We start from the raw sequence: 25399 nt of genomic DNA on the forward strand, positions 1-25399 counted from the left end.
TGTGAGGTGATTCCTGGCCATAAAGAGAAACCCAACCACAAATATCTGGGAAGTGGCTGTAAATATGCGTGACAGCGTTGAGATACATACTTCTGGATTAGGTGACAGGTTTTAGGTGTAGGCAATACACATCTTATACTAAGCCGCCCTTATCAAGCGCAACCGTAACCCTGTCCTGTAGAACCCCACCCAACTTAACTCTGCGCCTGCGCTGCGCGCGTGCGTACTACCCTTGCTGCCGCCGCGCCCTTCTCTGGGCGTCTGATTCCCTTCCTCGCAGCCCCGCCCAGGCGGCTGCCCGTGACCTGCCTGGGCGCAGGGAACGGAAAGTCGGAAGGGGTAAGAGGAGTTCAGTTCATCATGGGGCTGTTTGGAAAAACCCAAGAGAAGCCTCCCAAAGAGCTGGTAAGGGCCAGCGACCGGGGAAGCTACGCGCTGGGCAGCGGAGGTGGGAACAGCTAGCTGCGCTCTCGGGCTGGCCCCCATTTCCGGGGCCTTCCACTTGGCCGAGGGGCCGAGGGAAGAGTTTAGGATTGGGCTGTGAGGAAGAGTGCGCATTTGCTGCTTCGCGTTCAACCCGGGTGCGTAGGGCGGAGTTAGGAGCACCCCGGCCTCGCCCCCAGGCGCTCGAGGCGCCACACAGCCCGGCCCTGAGGCAGCACTCTCCCCTGCGTGCGGTGGTACGGGCCGCCCGGAACCTTTCTCAAGCGCAGGCCCCGCCCCCACGCCGGTCTGCAGACCACCCGGAGGACCTGCCCCGACCGGAAGGTTGTGTGCGTTGAACCGGGTCGGATCCCCAAAAGGTCCAGGCATTTGCTGGGCAGGTCCGTTTCGCATTCACCTCTTAGTGCAGGGAAGCCCGACTTTCTGTTTACTCAAAAGCTCAGTAGTTCTGTCAGGATCCTACCCATAAGAATGCTACCGAAAATAGTTCTGCCCCTACTCTGAATTCTTAGATCTGCTTGTAAATTGAGTTATTTTAGGAACCAATAATCAGCCGCCTAAGTTTGAGTCCTACTTTCAGAGGTCTCGGCTCTCTGATCTCGAGAAACTTGTCCGAGACTTCTTCTCGCATGTCATGTAAGAAGAGTGCTACTGCAGTAATTGGCCTTTAAAAGCCATGCAGCTTGAGCTGTGGTAGGGGTAGTGAAGGTGCGTTCTTTACACTCAGCCTAATTACTGAGTTGCTCCAACAGTACCTACCAGCACCCAGCATATTGAACGTGTGGGGTCCCATTCCAGACCCATTGAATCAGATTTTAAATTAGGACTATCCCCAGTGCTTAGTATGTGCCCTGATGTTTGAGAAGCATTGTTTGTGCAGAAGTCAAACTTGTCCTTCAAGTACTTTAGTTTGATTACGGAAGTGTAGCTGTCAAGCCAGCCTCATTAACTCTGCCATTTTCTAGTGCATGTTTTATTTTTTTAGGTGGGTACTCTACCAGAGGAGAAATTGACATCACCTCCTTAGCATTCACATTTATTATTATTTAAAATAATGGAAATGTTAAACAAGTAATGTACATACCAGGCATAAATTTAAATAGTCATGAGATTGTTTTCTTTAGACTCTATCTCAACTTACGGATGACAAAGCTAAATCCATATCTTCAAGAAGAGTATACATATACCACAAAATGGTCTACATAATGTTCTAACGTGAAATTGTGTGCTTGTCTCATTTAAGTTCCACAAGCTCAGTTTTATACTAGAGAGCAAAATGTAACAGGGAATGCATATTCTTAATAAGAAAAGGTTTTAAGAGATGCAGTGTGGCCTGCAGTTCAGCTACTTGGGTCGTCTGGGAAGGAGTCTTCCTGAATGCAAGAGTTCAAGACCAGACTGGACAGTGGCTCAGAACGCAAAGATTGTAGGGAAAAGTCTGGGTGTTGTAGAATTTTTGAGACATTACCATGCATTCATTTTAAAAATATAATCCCCACATTTAAAAAAAAAAGTAACATTGAGAAAGTAAAGACTTTAAAGTTGGCCATTTATCATCCTGCAAGGTCTGTGCCTTGCTTTTAGCTTTTTCCTGTGTCATTTTATGTGAAATGGAAGTTGGCTGTAAACTTGATGAGATCTAAATTAAACAAATTAATCAAGAATTTCTCACAAGGAGGCTGTGAACTTCATACTATATACATGTTAAGAATTAGTTCTGGGTAGAAATGAAAGAGATCACCACCACTCCTGAAGCTTGTCATGTCTGGGCAAGGCAAACTTCTATTATGACCAGGAAGGTATGCTCAGAAGAGTCAACCCACAGAGACAGCAAGTGCAGCTGGTTCTTATTCTAACTCAGGTGGTGACTGTGTCTTTTCCACATTGGCTGGGGTCTGACTTCATAGTCTGATTCACTCAGCTTGTCTGAAAAAGAATTGTCACATCAGAAATGAAGGAAGAAAGGGATCACTGCTTTGTCTATTTCCTGGAGTGCAGTAGAAGGCCTTTGTGTAAACAAAGGTGTGGAGATGGGAGTTTGAAACATTTGTATAAAAGTCTTACAAGGTGGGGAAGACTAAAAGATTTGAATTCCTTCGAAACACAAGTTTAATATTTCTTTAATAATTTTATTACTAATATAACTAATTATAATAAATTATAACTGATTAAGACTTATTTAATATTTCTAGCATATTCCATTAAAAGGCATATGATAAGTAGTTTCATTTTGTTTGTTTGTAAACAGGTTCTTGCAAGTCTGTGGGGTATTGTAATGATGGGTGTGGGAGGCCTAGCTCTCTGAGCTATGCCCTCCCTAGACAGGTGGTCCTGGGTGGTCCTCCATGGTCTCTGTTGCAGTACCTGCCTCCAGATTCCTTCTCCTGACGCATTACAACTGTAAGCTGAAAAGTGTACCCTTTTCCTCCCTAAGTTGCTTTTGGTCATGATGTTTATCACAAAAATAGAAACCAAACTAAGACATCATGGATTCCGGGCTAGCTTGGAATTATTGATCCTTCTAAGAGCTGATATTACCAGTGTGTACCACTGTATTTGGCTGCTTGTCTCATTAAAAATATTGCGAGTAACTTTGGTCACCTGCTTTCAGGTCATGTAAACCAGGTATATAAGGCATGGTTTTTCTTTTGCTGCTATTCAATTAAATAGCACAGTGGGACATGGACTTGCATTGAACATCTAAATTGGATCCATTAGATTAGTGTCTACCAAATCAATATAATTTAATCACAGTTTGATTAATTGTAAGAGATACTATAGCCAATTAACTAGCAAAATGGTAACCAGTTGACTTGTTAAGAAGCTGTAGTACCTGCATAGTTTTCTGGCTCTCCTCCATTTTCTGTAAATGTCATCTGATCATATTGGTTAGATTTCTCAGAACTTGCTCTTCTTGGAGTTGCCTGATTTGTGATTGGGTTTTGTTTTGCTTTACTTTAATAAACTGAATTTGATTGGTCTAAGGAGTTTTTCTCTAGCATTAGAGAGCAACTAAGGGGTGCTATTTTGGTGCACATGGATTGGCTTTGTAGTTTCTCATTAACACTTTCTTGAAATTCCTTAGCATCTATCAGTACCTCTTTTCTGAATTGAACTGTCATTTAATGGTTTCTAATTGGTAATTTCTTTTCTAATTTCATCATTCCTGTTTTAGTTGTTAGCTGAAAGTCTTCAATAATATTGTTAGGCATGCTTGGTTACCTGGACATGCCTACTTTGTGCTGAAAAGGCAAGAGAAGTGAGTGCCCAATTGCTCTTTCTTTAATCACTAATGTTTAGAATAAGGGACTGGCATAATGCTTTCCAGAGATGTGACATGCTTTTTCTCTCCAGTGCCATTTTAGTGTAGTAGATTTTACTATGTGTATATGTCATAGTCACTTTTCACTATTATTTTGTGAAATACAAGTTTGGTCAGTGGTGCTAAAGAGTTTCTGTCATTTTTAAACATAATCTTAATGATCTCTGAGTGTTTCCTTGCTTCCTAGTGCAATATATATCTTGGTGTGATTTGTATGTTCCCATCTTGGAACCCAAAATCCACTATTTCTTATAATGGCACTTATAATGGCAGTGCTGTTTAGACCCCAGAGTTTGGGTGCATATATGTTTCTTGCTACTGGAATGTGTTCAATTCCAGGTCTTTTTATGAAACATGGGTTGGATGTATTAAATTAAAAAACTGTGATGGCAATTATGAATTATATTAAACTAACCCTTTGCCAAAAACAGCAGAAGTCAACAAAAAGTACAACTAGTTGAAAGCATTTAAAGCAGTGGGATAGCATTATAGTCAGGGTCATAAAAGACTGGGATGCTCAGTGACAGGTGCTCTCTCATGCTTAGTGCATTGACCAAGAAACGGAGACTCTGAGGAGACCTGTTGACAGACTTTGCGGCTAACAGATTGAATTTTGTGATGAATCAAGGACTAAGGATTCTGGCACATAACTCTGAAAAAAAGACCTCAGAAGTGACTGGAAACAGACTGGCATTCATAAATACTGGAGCCGATTGTAGTCAATTCTCAGCAAATAACCAATTGCCAGCCCACTCACGTTAGATGTTTGGTAGAAGAAATATAAGATTTCTCTGGAAGAAGATGAGGTCATGTTCAAAGACTTAAATTAGCCTGAAAATTCCCACATATAATGTTCAGAATTGATTTTTTAAAAGAAGACATTTATGTATAAGAGACTTTCATATATCCTGGATGCAAATTCTTTATAAGTTTTATTGGGGACTTGTTCAGCACACACCTCTAAATAGGTTATATCTCAAATTCCTTACCTCAAGCTCAGGGAACCCTGTGAAAAAGGAGGCAGAGGGCATAGATAGAGGACACCAGGAGAACAAGGCCCTCTAGATTAACTGAGCCAAGCTCATATGACCTCACAGAGATTGAATGAAGCAGCAAGCACAGGGCCTAAATGGGCCTGCCCCAGGTCCTCTGTGTGTCTGTTCTAGCTTTCCGCTTAGTATTTTTGTGGGACTTGAGTGTGTGAATAAGTGAACTAACTGATTCTTGTGCCTTCTTTTGGGCTCTTTTCCTTCTGTTGTTGGCTTGCCTTGTCTAATTTCAATATGATGGTTTTATTTTATCTTACTATATATTTTGTTACATTTTGTTATCTCTTGGATAGTCTGTTCTTTTCTAATGAGAGAAAAGGAGTGGATCTGGATGGGAGAGGAGGTGGGGAGAAACTGGGAGGAGTAGATGGAAGAAACTGTAATTAGGATATGAGAAAGTATGAGAAAACTTATTTTTAGTAAAGTAAATAAAATTATATTGAAACTATATATTTATATGTTATATATTATGTAATAATATATTTATTATACACACAGATATATAGTACTTTGTTTGGTTCTCAACTTTCTCACATGATACCTACAACCATCCCTAACTCTGGATCCAGGAGATCTGATGTCTTCTTCTGAACTCCTTGGGCACCAGGCATATATGTTGTACAAGACATGTAGGCAAAACACTCATACACATAAATCTAAATTTTTTTCAAAAACTAAAAAAATGTTTTTTTTATTTATTATTGGTATGGTTATATCTTTTTCCCATTTGTGTTTTTTTTCTTTAATTATAGTCTTATGCAAAATAAAAATTCAGACCTTCAATTTAAATAAAAATGTCAGCCCTTTTTCTTTCTGATATTGCTTTTGTTTTTTAAAATTAATTTTAAAAATTATTTTTAAGTTAAGTGTGGGTGTCTGGGTGTGGGTGTATACATATAAGTGAGGTGGATCCCAGGGCCTTGGCAAGAGCATGTATCCTAACTAGGGCCAACTCTCCAGCCCCGTTTCTTTGCTTTTAGTTTGTTTATTTGCTTTTTGTTTTGTATTTTTTGTATTTTGCTTTTTTGTTTTGTTTTGTTTCTTGTTTTAAGAAATCCTCTAACTTGACAACATCAATTCCTAGACCTTGGGCTTGAAGAGAGGACTTCATGTTGTGTGGTAGGCGAGCCTTCTATCACTGACTGCGTCTCTAGCCTTCCAGTTAACACTGGTGTAATGAGTTTTATTTCATGGTTGTGTTTTGAATCCACCAGGAATTAGCTTCAGAGATTGATGGAACTAGGATTTGGACAATCGGTTTCTGTACATCTTTTGTCTCAGCACTGGTTGTAGGTGATGCCTTCTTGCTGGTTTCAGTTTCCTTCACCTAGTTTGTATCTGGCATATAATAGCCTCAGTGAATGAATCTGATGGTCTCAACCATTCTGTAGGTTCCTTACGGTTTTCACAACATAGTCTAACTTACTATTGATTTTAAAAACCTTATTACTATATTCCTACTTATTTAAATACCTTAGATTTGTTAGTAAAGTACTGTTGAAACTAAATAAATATTTGTCTAAATTTCTTTTTATCTATTTTGAATTTTCTTTACAGTATCTTTATATTTAGGAAGCCTGTTTGAAGATTTTGTTGAACTCCTGGTCTCAGACTGTGTCTCTTAACCCTTAAGGAATATTAGAGTCATCTGGAAATGTGTAAAATGCTAAGTGTCATTTGGGCTGCCCCAGTCTAGTTAAATTGGTATTTTTTTTTTTAAGATTTTATTTATTTGTTTATTATATATAAGTACATTGTAGCTGTCTTCGGACACACCAGAAGAGGGTATGGGATCCCATTACAGATGGTTGTGAGCTACCATGTGGTTGCTGGGAATTGAACTCAGGAACTCTGGAAGAGCAGTCAGTGCTCTTAACCTCCAAGCCATCTCTCCAGCCCAAACTGGTATTTTTTTATACATAAATATTAACAATAGCTAAAAGGTGGTGGCAAACTCAGATGACCATCAGCAGGTGAAGAGAGAACCAAGTTTGTGGTGTATGCATATAATGAGATGAAGGTAAAACATAAAAAAGATGACTTACATGCCACAACATGGGTGAACCTTGAAAGCATGCTATGAAGTGAAAGAATCTAGAACCAAAGGGCATGCACTGTATAAATGTTTTTATATCAAATAATCAGAACAACCAGTTCTATAAAGACAGAAAATAAAATCCTGGTTGTCAAGGAGTTGGTAGTTGGGGAGATAAGGGGTTATTTAAGGTGTGTACTATGTTCCAAGGTGATGAAAAGATTTTTAAGGGTTGATAGCAAGTTGTACTAAATTTCACCATCAATTATATACTTTAACATGACTAGTTGCATATTATATACATTTTGAATGTTAAACTTGAAACTTAATAGAAATACATCTAACTGATAGGAATTTTGAAACTGTTTAACTCATGTACTTGTGTGTGAACGTTTCAAAGTTTTGTGTTCTGTTCCTTTACAATTAATATAGAATTTTTGATTAGATATAAATACTGAAAGCCCTTTCAGGAAGTAGCTGGTGGTGGAAGGGCATTGAAGTAGCAAAGCCACTCAGTTCTTCTGAGTCATGCACCAAAACATATCCAGTAATTTAATATAAATTTTACTTTTAATTATCCATCAGTGGACACCTCAGATTTTTCTTCAGTATGTTTGAAAAAAAAAGAATTGGAGGGGTTGGGGATTTAGCTCAGTGGTAGAGCGCTTGCCAGGCAAGCGCAAGCGCAAGGCCCTGGGTTCAGTCCTCAGCTCTGAGAAAAGAAAAGAAAAGAAAAGAAAAGAAAAGAAAAGAAAAGAAAAGAATTGGAAAGCAGTTCTCTGCATGAGAATGTGTTAGTTATAAGAGTCCCTACACCCAGTATCTCCAGTTGGCTACATTTGGTGCCTCAGCGTTACCCTGACAGAAGAAAAATAACATCTAAAAAGATAAGTTCCCAACACAGGCAGAGTAGTTTTAAAAATAATTATGTATAAAGGATGAAGATCATCTGCTGTCCTAAGGTTGTTCTTGCCCAGGTACCATGTAAAAAATACTAGCATACCTTCAAGTCTTCTAAAAGTGTTCTTCCTTCCTGCCAGACTGTAAACAGTTTGGAGTGCCTGTGTGCTGTGATCAAAGAGTTAGTTAAAGAAAAAAGAGGGGGCTGCAGAGATGGCTCAGAGGTTAAGAGCACTGACTGCTCTTCCAGAGGTCATGAGTTCAATTCCCAGCAACCACATGGTGGCTCACAACCATCTGTAAAGAGATCCGATGCCCTCTTCTGCTGTATCTGAAGACAGCTACAGTGTACTTATATATAATAAATAAATAAATCAAAAAAAAAAAGAAAAAGAAAAAAGGAAATAATGAAAGGAAGAAATGGCCCTAAAGGTCTTTCTGCAGAATTAAAAAAAAATGTGTCTATACTCAATGTAGAATTAATATAGAATTTTTAAGAATGTGCAAAATTGTCTAGGAATGTTTGCTTTTCTGATGATTCCCTTTTAAAATTTTCCCCAGGTTAATGAATGGTCACTGAAGATCAGAAAGGAAATGAGAGTTGTAGACAGACAAATAAGAGGTAAATTACTATTTTATGTTTTCTATTCTGTACTCTTAATGCTCTGTTTCATTTCAGTACATAAAAGTAAACTCACCTCTACATTATAAGACACGGTTTATTCCCATACTGATTATGTGTAGATGTCCTCATTATTTTGTTTTCTTATTCTATACTCAGGATAAAAAAGATAATGATTGACACAGACTATTGTGAGGGAACAAAAGAAAGGTCTTGGTGCTTGCACATTAAATAAGTTGTGCATAAGAGAACAGTGTAATCCTATTATCTCTACTCTCTGCATATTTTAATATAACTTTAAATTCAGAACAATATATTTCAAAATAAAAGTTACTTTTTTTTAGTACCATTTGAAATTAAGGTAAGTGACCAAGAAATGGTCATGCTTAAATTAAGGTTTTTTTTTTTTAAGTTTTATTTATCTTTGACAATTTCCTACATATAAGCAATGTATCTTGATTATACCCAACCCCAGATTGCCCTCCCATTCCTCTCAGGCAGTCCATGTCATCTTCCCCCATTTCATACTCATATCCACACTCCTCCCCTGTAACCCATGGGGTCCAGTCAGTACTGTTTGTTGGGATTCTGACTGGTTTGATCTGTGCAGGTGTACTTAGGCATCCATAGCTGTAATGAGTTCTGTGTGCAGTGGCTATGTCACATCCAGAAGAAGTATTTCACAGCAGTCCTCCACCTGCTTATATTCTTTCTACCAGTTCTTCTGAGGTGTTCCCTGAGATTTGAATGGGATGTTGATTTAGCTGTCATTTAGGGCTGGACACTCAGTAGTAACTTGTTCTCAGCATTTTGACCAGTTTTGAGTCCCAAGTTATGAGGCTATAGGAGAGTTCACTATTTATCACAAATCATGGTAGAATATTACTAATCTATCAACATGACTGTTTAGCAGGCCATCAATAGTTGGTTACCCTGTAGGACCTCGACATCCTAAGCCATAGTCTTTTGCCCAAGTGTAAAGTACCAGCTGTGAATTCCCTTCTATGGATCAGATGACAAATCCAATTGAAAAGCTATCGGCTACCCCAGTATCCTTAAACTAGTGAGTGCTTTTTCTCTGGCAGGTCAGTATTGTAGTATGTAAGGTTTGCTGCTGAGTAATGATATTGATGGCTTCCTTCCCTCCCTAAAGTGGCCTGTGTAGCACTTTCCAACACTGTAAAATTAGCCAGTAGGGAGGAAGTTCTCAGGTCAGTTATAGCTTGATTCCTTTATGTCTCGTGGCCAAAATATCTCCTGCCTCAGCAATATGGCCTTACCATCTTGTTCTGGTGGGCAGCCAAAAGATAGTGACTATAGCCTGTGCTATTATAGTGCTTCTGGTGTCTCCCTGTTACCACAAGAAGCCATGTCTTCTGAGAGAAGTATTGTCGATCAATGCAGGTTAATCTGCATTTATATTTTTTGGAAATTAACTTTTAATTAACTTATAAAGTAATAAGGGTTTTTTAGAGCCTTAGTTTTGGCTAATCACCTGCATGCTACTTCCCTGATCTGTCCTATCCTTTCTTAAACCTCCAATATTCCCTTGCCTCTACTATTATACTGTAGGGGTCCTACTATCCTCTTCCTCCTTAAAGGATTTTTTTAAAAAAAACACCTTGATGAATAGAAAAGGCTGATACCAGAAAAGTGTTGCAGGATTATTGTATCACAACTTTAAAAAAGAATTAAAGATGAGAATTCTATTCCCAGCTGTGTTCATTTTGGCTTTAACATTTCTACTTCAATTGTACGTGAAAGTTTGAATGCATCAACTTTGAAATAACTGCTTTTCACAGTAGACAGATGACCGTGAATACTGACAGAGGAAACAGAAAGAGAATCCTCATAGTCTTATCTTTTTGCTAGAGATACTTTCTTGAATGTGCCACATGGGAGGGATTCCAAAAAGAACATGGTGGTCTCGTTAAATTGAAGATTTGGAGATCAGGGCAAGGGAGGCTAAAATTTGTGGTGATGAGTAATAGAGAAGAGGAACATAACCAGGGAAAGAACTCAGATGATCTCCACAAGGTATGAGTCTGTGGCTGAATATGTACTTAGAGTGGTATTTGCAGAGACTGACAAAGAATAATTAACCAGACAGAACAACTACCAGGAAGTTTTAAGCTAAACAGTTCCTAAAGCTAACAAAGGGTTGGAAGATGGTTTAATTTTGCAAACACAGTAAAGAGATTTTGTTAAAATCTGGGACATTCAATACAGATTGAATTAAGGTAAGAATAAAGGCATATTTATGAGGAAAGCTTATGAACAGGTCTTGAAGTTGATCTGCAAGTGACTTAGCTGCCAGTCAGAATAAAACTTAATGCTCTTTAAAGGACAACAAAACTATGTCAGCTAACAGTCAGTCATTCTCAGTGCCAAGTAAAAAGGCTACTGCAGGGATATAGAAAAATGACCTACACAAGCCAAATAAATAAATTGGAAAATAGTAATAGATCAAAAAAAAACCCAATTAAGCTTAAAAGGGATAAGAAATATGAGGGTTTTTTCTCAGCCCTACTTTTAATAATGGTTCATAAATGCTTTTACCTGTCTTCTAGCCCACCACCCATCTCAGGTAGTGGAAAAGAAAGGTTATTAGGATACAGGGGCAGTGGACCTGTTTAGAAATTGTTCTTTGGAGCCAATCCCATCTGTGTTGTCTGGAAATCAGCAGTTCAGTTCACAGGAATCATCATGGGCAGTTTGGTCTACTTCATGACTATATCATCAGTCCAGTTTAGTAGTGCAATAATACACTTAGCAGAGACAGCCAGGCTTCAGTGAATTGGCACAAGTCAGCAGGAGGGGCTAGGACCACCAGGGATGCCAGGAATTATATTGGCTATGTATCTCAAGCGAAGACTCAAGACCAAGAAGCATTGCAAAGCTAGCTAGATAAGCAAGCCAAGCCCCATTCACTCTCTGTTGGTTCCTATTTATACCACCTCCAAATATGTGTCCTCCATGGGTCTTGCCTCACCGTGTGTTGTGTCTCAGCATATGAGTCTGTATCAGCCAACATCACTCTGCCAATTGGCCTAAATCCACTGATGCAGCAAGAAGCAGCAAGAAGCAACAAGAACCTCTTGAGAAGTTTTTTTTGGTGTGTTTTTATGGAGTTACAACAAATGGAGCTCAGCAATGCATGTAAGGCAAACCAATACATCTGTATCATCAGTGAAGAATTGTTCATTACGTGTCTTTTCACATGTTTGCTTTAGCAGAACATCCTTTCACCTGTGTCTGCTTCAGTGAAACGTTCTTTCATGTGTTTGCCCCAGCAACACATTATCCAACACACTGATTTTCTAAAGAAACCAGAAGTTTCCACTTTAGAAATCTGTTAAATTTTGTTAATAAAACAAAATAAAACCATAAGCCAAAAAAAAAAAGAAAAGAAAAATTCCTAAGTTAAATCAAAACTTCACTAAATGGATACAATATATTAGACACTATAAAAAAGATTGAAGATTGTAACACAAACTATGGTACCCAAGGGGGGGAAAAATCAGCAAAGTTACTGTGCCTTGTGGATGTGGATGATGCTAAGTGGTTAATGTGTATAACTTGAGTATCAGAAGAATCAAGAGATCAGATGAAATTATAGCTGAATATTTTCAATAAGCCCATAGAGCCAAAAAAAATTATTCCAAAGCTGAATCAATTAGAGAAAACAACATTGAAGCACAACATGTTTAGTTTACTGACGCATAGGACAGACAGCCTGAAAAGAAGCACGTTAAATATAGGAAACCATGGTAGAGCATTTGTTGCCCGAATATGTGAGGCTTGGGTTCAATCTGTAACACTGTAAGTAAATAAATACAGAAAACAGTAAGAATGGTTAAAACTTTATCAGAAATGATGTGAACCAGAGTATCTTCAATATGGTAAAGTTTTTTTTTTTTTTTTTTTTTTTTTTTTTTTTTGAGCTGGGGACTGAACCCAGAGCTCTACCACTGAGCTAAATCCCCAACCCCTAGAAGAAAGTTTTATATTAAATTTCTATATATAAGCTGGGTGGTGGTGGTGCATGATTTTAATCCGACTAAATGCACTTGGGCTGCAGATGCAGGTGGATCTCTGAGTTCAGGGGCAGCCTGGTCTGCAGAGTGGGCTCAAGGACAGCTAGGCTTGCATGGAGAAACCATATCTTGGAAAAAAGAAAAAAAATTATATTCAGAGAGAATATTCTTCAAAGGTTAAAGTGAAGTTAAATATTTTTAAGCTAAAAGCCTGGCCTTTTGCCAGCATAAGAAATGTTAAAGAAACTGTAGCCTGGGACTATAGAGATGGCTCGGAGACTAAAAGCACTTACTGCTCCTGCAGAGGATCTGGGACTGGTTCTTGGCATCTACACTGAGCAGTAACTCCAACTCCAGGGATCTGATGCGCTGTCTTGCCTCCAAGGGTACCTGCACACCTGATACTCAGTAGGCAAATATGCATATATGTAAATACAAAAAATCTTGCCCATGTGCTAGAGCCCAGGATCACAGGTGAGGAGACCACAACAATTGTCCCAACACGGTAGTAACTGGGACCCCTAGGATCCAAAGATGCATGAACTCCCGCTTAGCCAGTGGCACAGGTTCCTTCCAGTCTGAACCAGAGCCCTGAACAGACCTTGGGCACTGGCTATGCATCCACTTCTACCACATCTACAGGGAGCTTGACTCCCAGGTGTTCTGGTAACAAGGAGGCCAAAACAACTGCCCCAACACCCAGAGCAACTGGGTCCCCCAGTATCCAGGGACCCAGGAACACCCACCCAGCCAGCAGTGCGGGTTCCTTCCAGTCTGAATCAGGACCTGGAGCAGACCTGGGGTGCTGGCTTTGCATCTACTCTTCTAACAACCAGAGAGAGCCTGACTCCCAGGTGCTCTGAAATGCCCAGGATCACAGGCTCACAGAGGAAGCTCAACTCCCAGGAGATTATACACAACCAGGAGTATTGGAGCTCTGACACACTCAAGATCACAGCTGAGGCCATAATATCTTTCCCAACACCCAGCATAACTGGGACCCCCACAGGAACCAGGGAAACCCAAACCCTGCCCAGCCAGAGACATGGTTCCTTCCAGCTTGCACCTGTGCCCAGAGCAAACCTAGAGCTCTGGCTCCCCATCCAGTCCTGTAGTACCCTGAGAAAGCTTTACTCCCAGGAGCTCTTGACACAACAGAATCTCAGGAGCTTGGTCATACCAAGACTTCTGTATCTCAGAGGTAGCTTGACTCCCAGGAGCTCTGACACATTCAGGATCATAGGATCCCAGAATCACAGGATCACAAAGACAGCTAGAATCTGAGGAGTTCTAACACAAACAGGATCACAGGAGGGACAGGCTCCAGTCAGAGAGAGCAAGGACAGGTAGCACTAGAGATAACCAGATGGTGATAGGCCAGTGCAAGAACATAAGCAACAGAAACCAAGGCTACATGGCATCATCAGAACCCAGTTCTACTACAGCAAGTCCTGGATACCCCACCTCACCAGAAAAGCAAGATTTGGATTTAAAGTCACATCTCATGATGAGAATAGAGGACTTTAGGAAGGACATAAATAACTCACTTAAAGAAATACAGGAGAACACGGATAAACAGGTGGAAGCTCTTAAAGAGGAAACAAGAAAAGTCCCTTTAAAGAATTACAGGAAAACACAAGCAAACAGGTGAAGGAATTGAATAAAACCATTCAGGATCTAAAAATGGAAATAGAAACAATAAAGAAATCACAAAGGGAGACAACCCTGGAGATAGAAAACCTAGGAAAGAGTTCAGGAGTCATGGATGCACACATCATCAACAGAATACAAGAGATTGAAGAGAACACTCAGGTGCAGAAGATAACATAGAAAACATTGGCACAACAGTCAAAGAAAATGCAAAATGCAAAAAACTCCTAACCCAAAACATCCAGGAAATCTAGGACACAATGAGAAGACCAAACCTATGGATAATAGGTATATGACATAGCAAAGATTCCTAACTTAAAGGGCCAGTAAATATCTTCAATAAAATTATAGAAGAAAACTTCCCTAACCTAAAGAAAGAGATGCCCATGAACATACAAGAAGCCTACAGAACTCCACATAGACTAGACCAGAAAAGAAACTGCTGTCACATAATAGTCAAAACACCAAATGCACTAAACAAAGGAATACTAAAGGGTAAGGAAAAAAGTTCAAGTAACATATAAAGGCAGACCTATCAGAATGTCACCAGACTTTTCACCAGAGACTATGAAAGCCAGAAGATTCTGGGCAGATGTCATACAGACTGTAAGAGAACACAAATGCCAGCCCAGGCTAATATACCCAGCAAAACTCTCAATTAACATAGATGAAGAAACCATGTTATTGCATGACAAAACCAAATTTATACAATATCTTTATACAAACTCAGTCCTACAAAGGATAATAGATGGAAAACTCCAACACAAGGAGGGAAACTACATCCTAGAAATAGCAAGCATGTAATCTTTTAACAAACCCAAAAGAAGACAGCCACACAAACATAATTCTACCTCTAACAACAAAAATAACAGGGAGCAACAATCACTTTTCCTTAATATCTCTTAACATCAGTGGACTCAATTCCCCAATAAAAAGACATAGACTGGGGTTGGGGATTTAGCTCAGTGGTAGAGCGCTTGCCAAGCAAACGCAAAGGCCCTGGGTTCGGTCCCCAGCTCCAAAAAAAAAAAAAAAAAAAAAAAGATTTAAAAAAAAAAAAAAGACATAGACTGACTGGAGACATAAACAGGACCCAGCATTTTGCTGCATACAGGAAATGTACCTTAGTGACAAAGACAGACAGTACCTCAGAGTAAAAGGCTGGAAAACAATTTTCCAAGCAAATGTTCCCAAGAAACAAGCTGGAGTAGCCATTCTAATAATGAATGAAATTCACTTTCAACCAAAAGTTATCAAAAAAGATAAGAAAGAACGCTTCATACTCCTCAAAGGAAAAAAATCTACCAAGATGAACTCTCAATTCTGAACATCTATGCTCCAAATGCAAGGGCACCCACATTCATAAGAGAAACTACTAAAGCTCAAAGCACACATTGCACCTCACATAGTAATAGTCTCATCAAGGGACAGATCATGGAAACAGACACAGTGAAACTAACAGAAGTTATGAACCAAATGGGTTTAACATATCTATAGAACATTTCACCCTAAAACAAAAGAATATACATACCTTCTTAGTACCTCATAATACCTTCTCGAAAATTGACCATATAATTAATTGGTCACAAAACAGTCCTCAACAGATACAAGAAGATTGAAATGATCCCATGTATTCTTTCAGATCACCCCAGACTAAGGCAGGTCTTCAATAACAACAAAAACAACAGAAAGCCCACACATACATGGAAGCTGAAGAACACTCTACTCAGTGATATCTTGGTCAAGGAAGAAATAAAGAAATTAAAGGCTTTATAGAATTTAATGAAAATGAAGGTACACCATACCCAAACTTATGGGACACAATGAAAGCAGTGCTAACAGGAAAACTTGTAGCTCTGAGTGCCTCCAAAAGGAGACTGGAGAAAGCATACACTAGCAGCTTGACAGCACACCTAAAAGCTCTAGAACAAAAAGAAGCAAATATACCCAAGAGGAGTAGATGGCAGGAAATAATCAAACTCAGGGCAGAAATCAATGAAGTAGAAACAAAAAGAACTATAAAATGAGTCAACAAAACTAGGAGCTGGTTCTTTGAGAAAATCAACAAGACTAACCAGAGGGCACAGAAAGACTATCCAAATAAACAAAATCAGAAATGAAAAGGGAAACATAACAGAAACTGAGGAAATTAAAAATATCAGATTCTTCTACAAAAGTCTATATTCAACAAAACTGGAAAATCTGGATAAAATAGTCAATTTTATAGACAGATATCAGGTACCAAAGTTAAACCAGGATCATATAAACCGTCTAAACAGTCCCGTAACCCCTAAAGCAATAGAAACAGTTATTAAAAGTCTCCCAACCATACTGGAAAAAATTTCCTGAACAAAATACCAGTGGCTTATGCTCTAAGATCAAGAATCGACAAATGGGATCTCATAAAACTACAAAGCTTCTGTAAGGCAAAGGACACTGTGGTTAGGACAAACGGCAACCAACAGATTGGGAAAAGATCTTTACCAATCCTACAACAGATAGAGGGCTTATATCCAAAATATACAAAGAACTCAAGAAGTTAGACCAAGAGGGGAGACAAATAACCCTATTAAAAAATGGGGTTCAGAACTAAACAAAGATTCACAGCTGAGAAATGCCGAATGGCTGAGAAACACCTAAAGAAATGTTCAACATCTTTAGTCATAAAGGGAAATGCAAATCAAAACAACCCTGAGATTTCACCTCACACCAGTGAGAATGGCTAAGATCAAAAACTCAGGTGACAACAAATGCTGGCGAGGATGTGGAGAAAGAGGAACACTCCTCCATTGTTGGTGGGATTGCAGACTGGTAAAACCATTCTGGAATCAGTCTGGAGGTTCCTCAGAAAATTGGACATTGAACTACCTGAGAATCCAGCTATACCTCTCTTGGGCATATACCCACAAGATGCCCCAACATATAAAAAAGACACGTGCTCCACTATGTTCATAGCAGCCTTATTTATAATAGCCAGAAGCTGGAAAGAACCCAGATCCCTTCAACAGAGGAATGGATACAGAAAATGTACATCTACACAATGGAATATGATTCAGCTATCAAAACAGACAAATGGTTGGAACTGGAAAATATCTTCCTGAGTAGATAACCCAATCACAGAAAAACACACATGGTATGCACTCATTGATAAGTGGCTATTAGCCCAAATGCTTGAATTACCCTAGATGCATAGAACACAGGAAACTCAAGACGGATGATCAAAATGTGAATGCTTCACTCCTTCTTTTAAAGGGGAACAAGAATACCCTTGGCAGGGAATAGAGAGGCAAAGATTAAAACAGAGACTGAAGGAACACCCATTCAGAGCCTGCCCCACATGTGGCCCATACATATACAGCCACCCAATTAGACAAGATGGATGAAGCAAAGAAGTGCAGGCCGACAGGAGCCGGATGTAGATCTCTCCTGAGAGACACCGCCAGAATACAGCAAATACAGAGGCGAATGCCAGCAGCAAACCACTGAACTGAGAATAGGACCCCCGTTGAAGGAATCAGAGAAAGAACTAGAAGAGCTTGAAGGGGCTTGAGACCCAATATGAACAACAATGCCAAGCAACCAGAGCTTCCAGGGACTAAGCCACTACCTAAAGACTATACATGGACTGACCCTGGACTCTGACCCTCATAGGTAGCAATGAATATCCTAGTAAGATCACCAGTGGAAGGGGAAGCCCTTGGTCCTGCTAAGACTGAACCCCCAGTGAACGTGATTGTTGGGGGAGGGCGGCAATTGGGGAGGATGGGGAGGAAACACCCATAAAGAAGGGGAGGGTGAGGGTTTAGGGGGATGTTTGCCTGGAAACCGGGAAAGGGAATAACAATGGAAATGTAAATAAGAAATACTCAAGTTAATAAAAAAAAAAAAAAAGTCTCCCAACCAGAAAAAGCCCAGGACTAGATGGGTTTAGTGCAGAATCTATCAGCCTTTCAAAGAAGACCTAATACCAATATTCTTCAAACTGTTCCACAAAATAGAAACAGAAGCAACACTGCCCAATTTGTTCTATGAAGCCACAATACGCTGGTACCTAAACCACACAAAGACCAAACAAAGAAAGAGAACTTCAGACCAGTTTCCCTTATGAATATCGATGCAAAAATACTCAATAAAATTCTTGCAAATCAAATCGAAGAATACATTAAAATGATCATCCATCATGATCAAGTACGCATCATCCCAGGGATGGATGGATGGTTCAGTATACGAGATCCATCAACTTAATCAACTACATAAACAAACTCAAAGAAAAAAAACCACATGATCATCTCATTAGATGCTGAGAAAGCATTTGACAAAATTCAATACCCCTTCATGATAAAAGTCTTGGAAAGATGAAGAATTCAAGGCCCATACCTAAACATAGAAAAAACAATATACAGCAAACCAGTAGTCAACATCAAACTAAATGGAGAGAAACTTTAAGCAATTCCACTAAAATCAGGGACTAGACAAGGCTGCCCATTGTCTCCCTACCTACTCAATATAGTACTTGAAGTTCTAGCCAGAGGAATTAGACAACAAAAGGAGGTCAAAGGGATACAAATTGGAAATGAAGAAGTCAAAATATCACTATTTGCAGATGATATGAGAGTATACTTAAGTGACCTCAAAAATTCTACCAGAGAACTTCTACAGCTGATAAACAACTTCAGCAAAGTGGCTGGGTATAAAATTAACTCAAACAAATTAGTAGCCTTCTTCTACTCAAATGATAAATAGACCGAGAAAGAAATTAGGGAAATGATACCCTTCACAATAGTCACAAATAACATAAAATACCTTGGTGTGACTCTAACCAAGCAAGTGAAAGATCGTATGACAAGAACTTCAAGTCTCTGAAGAAAGAAATCAAAGAAGATTTCAGAAGATGGAAAGAGTCCCATGCTCATTAATTGGCAGGATTTATATAGTAAAAATGGCCATCATGCCGGAAGTAATCTACAGGTTCAATGCAATACCCATCAAAATTCTAACTCAATTCTTCATAGAGTTAGAGCAGTTTTCAAATTCATTTGGGATAACAACAAACCCTAGTATAGTGAAAACTATTCTCAACAATAAAAGAACTTCTAGGGGAATCACCATACCTATTCTCAAGCTGTATTACAGAGCAGTCGTGATAGAAATTGTATGGTATTGGTACTGAGACAGGCAGGTAGATCAATGGAATAGAATTGAAGACTGAGAAATGAACCCACATACCTATGGTCACTTGATCTTTAACAAAGTAACTAAAACCATCCAGTAGAAAGAAGACAGAATTTTCAACAATGGTACTGCTTCAACTGGTGGGCAGCATGTAGAGGAATCAAATCAACTCATTCTTATCGCCTTGTACAAAGCTCAAGTCCAAGTGGATTGAGGAGCTCCCCTTAAAACCAGATACATTGAAACTAATAGAAAAGAAAGTAAGAAAAGCCTCAAACACATAGGCACAGGGGAAAATTTCCTGAACAGAACAATGGCTTATGCTCTAAGGTCAAATGGGACCTCATAAAATTGCAAAGCTTCTGTAAGGCAAAGGACACTGTCATTAGGACAAAAGAGCAACCAGAAGATTGGGAAAGGGTCTTTACCAATCCTACATTTGATAGAGAGCAATATCCAATGTATACAAAGAACTCAAGAAGTTGGACTCTAGAGAATCAAATAACCCTATTAAGAAATGGGGTACAGGGCTCTACAAAGAATTCTTAACTGAGAGATATCAAATGGCCACCAAGCCCCTAAAGAAATGTTCAACATTTTTAGTCATCAGGGAAATACAAATCAAAACAACTCTGAGATTCCACCTCACACCAGTAAGAATGGCTAAGATCAAAAACTCAGATGACAGCAAATGCTGTCAAGGATGTGGAGAAAGAGGAACACTCATCCATTGTTGGTGGTACAACCACTCTGGAAATCTTTCTGGTGGTTCCTCAGAAAATTGGACTATCTGAGGACCCAGCTATACCGTAACTCCTGGGTATATACCCAAAAGATGCTCCAAAATATAACAGGGCATATGCTCTACTATGTTCATAGCAGCCTTATTTATAATAGCCAGAAGCAGGGAAGAACCCAGATGTTCTTCAACAGAGGAATGGATACAGAAAATGTGGTACATTTACACAATGGAGTACTACTCAGCTATTAAAAACAATGACTTCATGCAATTCTTAGGCAAATGGATGAAACTAGAAAATATCCCGAGTGAGGTAACCCATTCACAAAAGAACACACATGATATGCACTTACTGATAAGTGGATATTACCTCAAAACTTGGAATAACCCAGATTAACTTCATAGACCACATGAATCACATGAAGAAGGAAGACCAAAGTGTGGATGCGTCAGTCCTTCTTAGAAGGGGGAACAAAATACTCACAGGAGGAAATGTGGAGACAAAACGTGGAGCAGAGACTGAAGGAGACTCAGTCTCCAGAGACTCAATTCCCCAATTAAAACCTCATAGACTAACAGACTGGATATGTAAACAGTACCCAGCACTTCGTTGCATATAGGAAACACACCTCAGTGACAAAGACAGATACTACCCCTAGAGTAAAAGACTGGAAAAAAAAAATCTAAACAAATGGTTCCCAGAAACAAGCTGGAGTAGCCATTCTAATATAGAATAAAATTGACTTTCAACCAAAAGTTAATTAAAAAAGATAAGGAAGGACACATCATACTCTTCAACGGAAAAATCTACCAAGATGAATTCTCAATTCTGAACATCTGTGCTCCAAGTGCAAGGGTACCCACATTCATAAAAGAATCCAGAGACCACCTCACTTGGGGATCCATCCCATATACAGACTCCAAACCCAGACTCTATTGTGGATGCCAAGAAGTGCTTGTTGACAGGAGCCTGATATAGCTATCTTCTGAGAGGCTCTGTCAGAGCCTGACAAATAGAGATGCGGATGCTCTCAGCCCATCATAGCCCACCATTGGACTAAGCAAGAGGTTCCCAATGAAGGTGTTAGAGAAAGGACTGAAGGAGATGATGGGGTTTGCAACTTATAGGAAGAACAACAATATCAACCAACTAGACACCCCAGAGCTCCCAGAGGCTAACCCAGCAACCAAAGAGTACACATGGAGAGACCCATGGCTCCAGCCACATGTGTAGCAGAGGATGGCCTTGTTGGGCATCAGTGTGGGGAGAGGTTGTTGGTCCTGTGAAGGCTCAATGCCCCAGTGTAGGGGAATGCCAGGGTAGAAAGGTGGGAGTGAGTGAGTGGGTGGGTGGAGGAGCGTCCTCATAGAAGCAGGGGGAAGAGGAATGGGATAAGGGTTTTCCGGAGGGGAAACCAGGAAAGAGGATACCATTTGAAATGTAAGTAAAATATCCAAAACGAAAACAAACAAAACAAAACAAAAATCTTTAGAAATTGTTGGGCAAAGAAAAATCAAACCTAGAAAAATACAAAGAATGAAACATTCTGGTCATAATTAAATGCAATTAAACAATGTTTTTTCTTTCATCATTTAAAAATGTTTATAATAATGTATTGTGGCATATAATATACAGAAATAAAATGTGTGATATTAGCACAAATAGTTCATTGGTATCATATACAGACTATGTTACTGTTGATTTTTTTAAAAATTATTTTTATTTTATGTATTTTTGTGATTTGACTGCTTTTTGTCTGTGTGAGCATATCAGACCACCCATGGAATAGGAGTTATAGACAGTTATGAGTTGCTATATGGGTGCTGGAAATTAAACCTAGGTCCTCTGGAAGAGTGGCCAGTGCTCGTAACCTCTGAGCCATCTCTCTCTGTTGCAGCTTATTTTAATTATGTACATACTCAACATACATAAGCATGAGCATTTCTTTTCTGAATGTTCACTCAGAAGACAGTTTACCTTACTATTATTCACATCCAAAACTAGTTCTGGACTATGCTTTCAGTGCCTGGCTCTGTCCTGGTATATATTTGAACGGAAGCTGTTCACAAAAGGGGTGTTATTAAAGGCTGCTAAGGAGATAAGACTTATTGCATTGTGTGGAGCAGTGTGGTTATGCAGCTTAATGCAGATAAGGGTCTTTCCTGGTTTGCTAGGTGCTTTGTTAGGAGAGGGATGTATGCATAGCCCAAGCAAAATAGATACCCAGCTTGCTAAGTTTTCCATATGCTTGCCTGTCTGACTTCTGCCTCACTCTCCAGTGCGCTGGTATACGCATGAATCACAATATCTGTATTTAATTCATTTTTAAATATAGATGAACTAAACTATTTAATCAAAAGCATTAAAGGACAATGTTGAAGTATATGTGGTTTTACAGCAAATTCTGTTTAAATCCAAAACCACAAATAGATTGAGAATACAAAGTTAGAAAAAGATACTACATCACAGATTTAACCAAGAGGATGGGTGTAACTTTACATCATGGTAAACCAAACTCTAAACCATTAAAAATTTCCTGAGAAAAAGATCTTATTATATTAATAAAACTTCTAATATAATCTAATATGTACCTGATCATATATATTTTCCACCTAACTAAACCCTTAAAGAGAAAAGGGAAAAAGAATTGAAAGAATTAGTAGGATTTCAATAATAGTAGGAGACTTCACTTGTTTCAAATGGTTAAGTAAAGAAATGTATTAGGACAATGGAAGAAACCAGCTATATCTATTTAGATATATATAGAATTTCCAGCAACAGCAGAATATGCATTTTCTCAGATGTGCATGGAACATCCTCTAAATAAGATTGCTTGTTTGTCCCTAATTCAAGTCTATTTCTTAATCAACCTTGATTATTGAATCAATGATTAAAAAAAACCTTTCAACCACAATACTATCTTTGAATCTAATGGTTTCACTGATGAAACCAAACATTCATGGAAGTCTAATACCAGTTTGTGAGCTTATAAAAATGTACAGAGGGCTTTCTGACTCATTCCATAAGTCAGTATATCCAAAGATAGTTATAAGAAACCTGCCGTCTGATAAACCTTGTAAAGGTACTTAATATAATTAAGAAGTCAAATTTAACACCATCTTGAAACGATTCTACCTCCTGGCCATGTTAGACCTATCTTAGACTTCCTGTTCCTCTCTGTATTTGTTAACAATCTCGGGAAAGAGCAGTGAAGATGGTGCTTCTTGTCCCATTTCAGGGTTTCTGAAGATGGAGAATATAGAGCTCCTTCACACATCCTTTCTGATTTTCACAACATACAAAGCAACTACACCTAGATCTTTTCAAGCAACTTTTTTGGGAGTAAGTTAGCCCAAGTCGATTTAGAATTATCCTTCTCCCTCTGTCTTTTGAGTGCTGGGATTATAGGTGTGTACCACCATGCTTAAACCTTACAAATAATTTGAATTTCCTTTAAGTCTTGTCCAGTGCTGTAGAATAGGAAGTTGCCATTGAATAGTGCCCAATGTAGGAGTTGCTTTCTTTTTCCAAATATAAAATACTGTGTTTTTGTGGTACTTCCTCCTCCAAAATGAAGGTTGGTCTCCTTAGCTAACATTGATACAATCTTTCATCAGGTTCATTATCTCTGCCAGTTAAATAATTAAAATGCAGAAAAAAAATCTGGTGTGTGGCAGGTAGTAGTGGAGAAATTACAAACACAAAGATAACAGCAGACAGACACAGGTATGTAGCAGATATACAGGGAAAAAGACCTGCAAAGCTGAGGCGGAATTTAGGAAGCCAGAAAATCCAGTGTCTTCTTGGGTTTAGAGTTTCTGAAGTCTCTCAAGAGCTTTCCTCCCCTAATTTAGAGTTGCTCAGTTTAAAGAAAGGATGGGTGATTGGCCCACATCTCTGTCCTGATCCAGCCTTGGATTTACTCAGCCAGTTTATCATCAGGGAGCCCACTGGAGGGAGATGGGGGCCTTTGGTTTCAGATCCTGAGAAAGCAACTCTTCCCACTGCAAAAGAGCTGTGATTATCATTCCCAAGGCTGTTGTGCACTCAGTCTGTAATGTTCCATATGTGCAGCATTGTTTGATTAGTTTCTTGGTGGCCTAGTCCCACTCTACTAGAGCTCCTGCTGATGGTTTAATTTTTCTCCTAAAAATAGTATGTAAGATGCAGTACTTCTTAATAAATTTGGTTGTCATGAGACATAGCTTGTGTAAGACCTGGTCACAAATTTTATTATCTTCTCTGTCTTCTATCTTTATCTTCTGATCTCCTAAACCTTCTCATGACCCTGTCATGGAAGAATGACCTGCTGGTCCAGATCACTGTTTAATTGTAGAATTATGAGTGGCTAAGATGGTAAATTGTGTTATATGTGTTTTGATACAGTTTCTAAAATCCAGAAGTGTTTACTGGTTTATATATGGTATAAAGCATACTAATACAGACATGTCTTCACTCTAGTTGATGCTGATACAATGCTTTAATGTGTTCGGCTTCTCTTTAAGTTGTAGATTTTTAACAATTACTGTTCAGAGATTGTGCTCCCATACTAGTAAGAAAGCTCCATACGGATGGTCAGAGTAAGCTCTGAGATGCGTGCACAGTGTCTTCTAAAGCTCCTTAGTACAGATAGGTACCAAGCAGTGTTAGAGCAGCCTCACAAAGGCTTTTAAGGTATTATACTTCAGGATTGTACTTCTGCTTATTATCAAACTATGTTAGTCTTGTTTCAAGAAGTAATAAATACCCATGTATTAATATTTTATTTCATCTATATCCTCAGATAGTTTTCTACTTATAGATACATTTAGATTATAATAAAAATAGTTTGAGTGCTACGAAGCCCAGTTTGCCCTTCCCATGTGTGTGTGTATGTGTATGTGTGTGGTGTGTGTGGGTGTATGTTTTTATATAAGTATGTGGGTGGACAAAGAGGCCATAAGAGGGTATCATATTCCTTGGAGCTGGAGTTAGGTACTGTGAGCTCTCTGTTGTGGGTTGTGACTTCTGAACTCTGGTCTCAAGATTGGGAAGCAAGTACTTAATTGCAGAATCATCTCTCCAGCCCCTACACATGGCTTTTGACATTCTGTTCTAAATTTAGATATCCAAAGAGAAGAAGAGAAAGTAAAACGGTCTGTGAAAGATGCAGCCAAGAAGGGCCAAAAAGAAGTCTGTGTGGTTCTGGCCAAGGAGATGATCAGGTCAAGGAAGGCTGTGAGCAAGCTCTATGCATCCAAAGCACACATGAACTCTGTGCTCATGGGCATGAAGAACCAACTTGGTAAGGCCCAGGTACCTTACATCCCCCAATAATGCTGCTGCCATTGTTACTGCCAACACTGGTTTCCTTGCATAGGAAGATAAGGCTCAAATCTGCTTGTTTGTTGTTGTTAACTTTTTACGTTGTCCTAAGTAGGGTATTGTA

The 25399-nt window shown here is 39.1% G+C and overlaps 1 protein-coding gene across 2 annotated transcripts in view; it reads left to right on the forward strand.

Moving 5' to 3' along the window:
* The first annotated feature begins 248 nt into the window (after positions 1-248).
* Positions 249-25399, forward strand: part of Chmp3 (charged multivesicular body protein 3) — a 48459-nt gene continuing 23308 nt past the window's right edge. The window contains exons 1-3 of one of the 2 annotated variants that reach the window (XM_032906350.1): positions 249-405; positions 8312-8372; positions 25076-25255. In XM_032906350.1, the coding sequence (XP_032762241.1) occupies positions 361-405; positions 8312-8372; positions 25076-25255 (286 nt within the window). In that variant the 5' untranslated portion in view covers positions 249-360. Of the gene's footprint in view, positions 406-802; positions 825-8311; positions 8373-25075; positions 25256-25399 lie in introns of those variants that run through there. The other variant, XM_032906351.1, reaches the window with a different exon arrangement.

The sequence above is a fragment of the Rattus rattus genome, chromosome 6 (assembly GCF_011064425.1).
Source record: "Rattus rattus isolate New Zealand chromosome 6, Rrattus_CSIRO_v1, whole genome shotgun sequence".
NCBI classification, from domain to species: domain Eukaryota; kingdom Metazoa; phylum Chordata; class Mammalia; order Rodentia; family Muridae; genus Rattus; species Rattus rattus.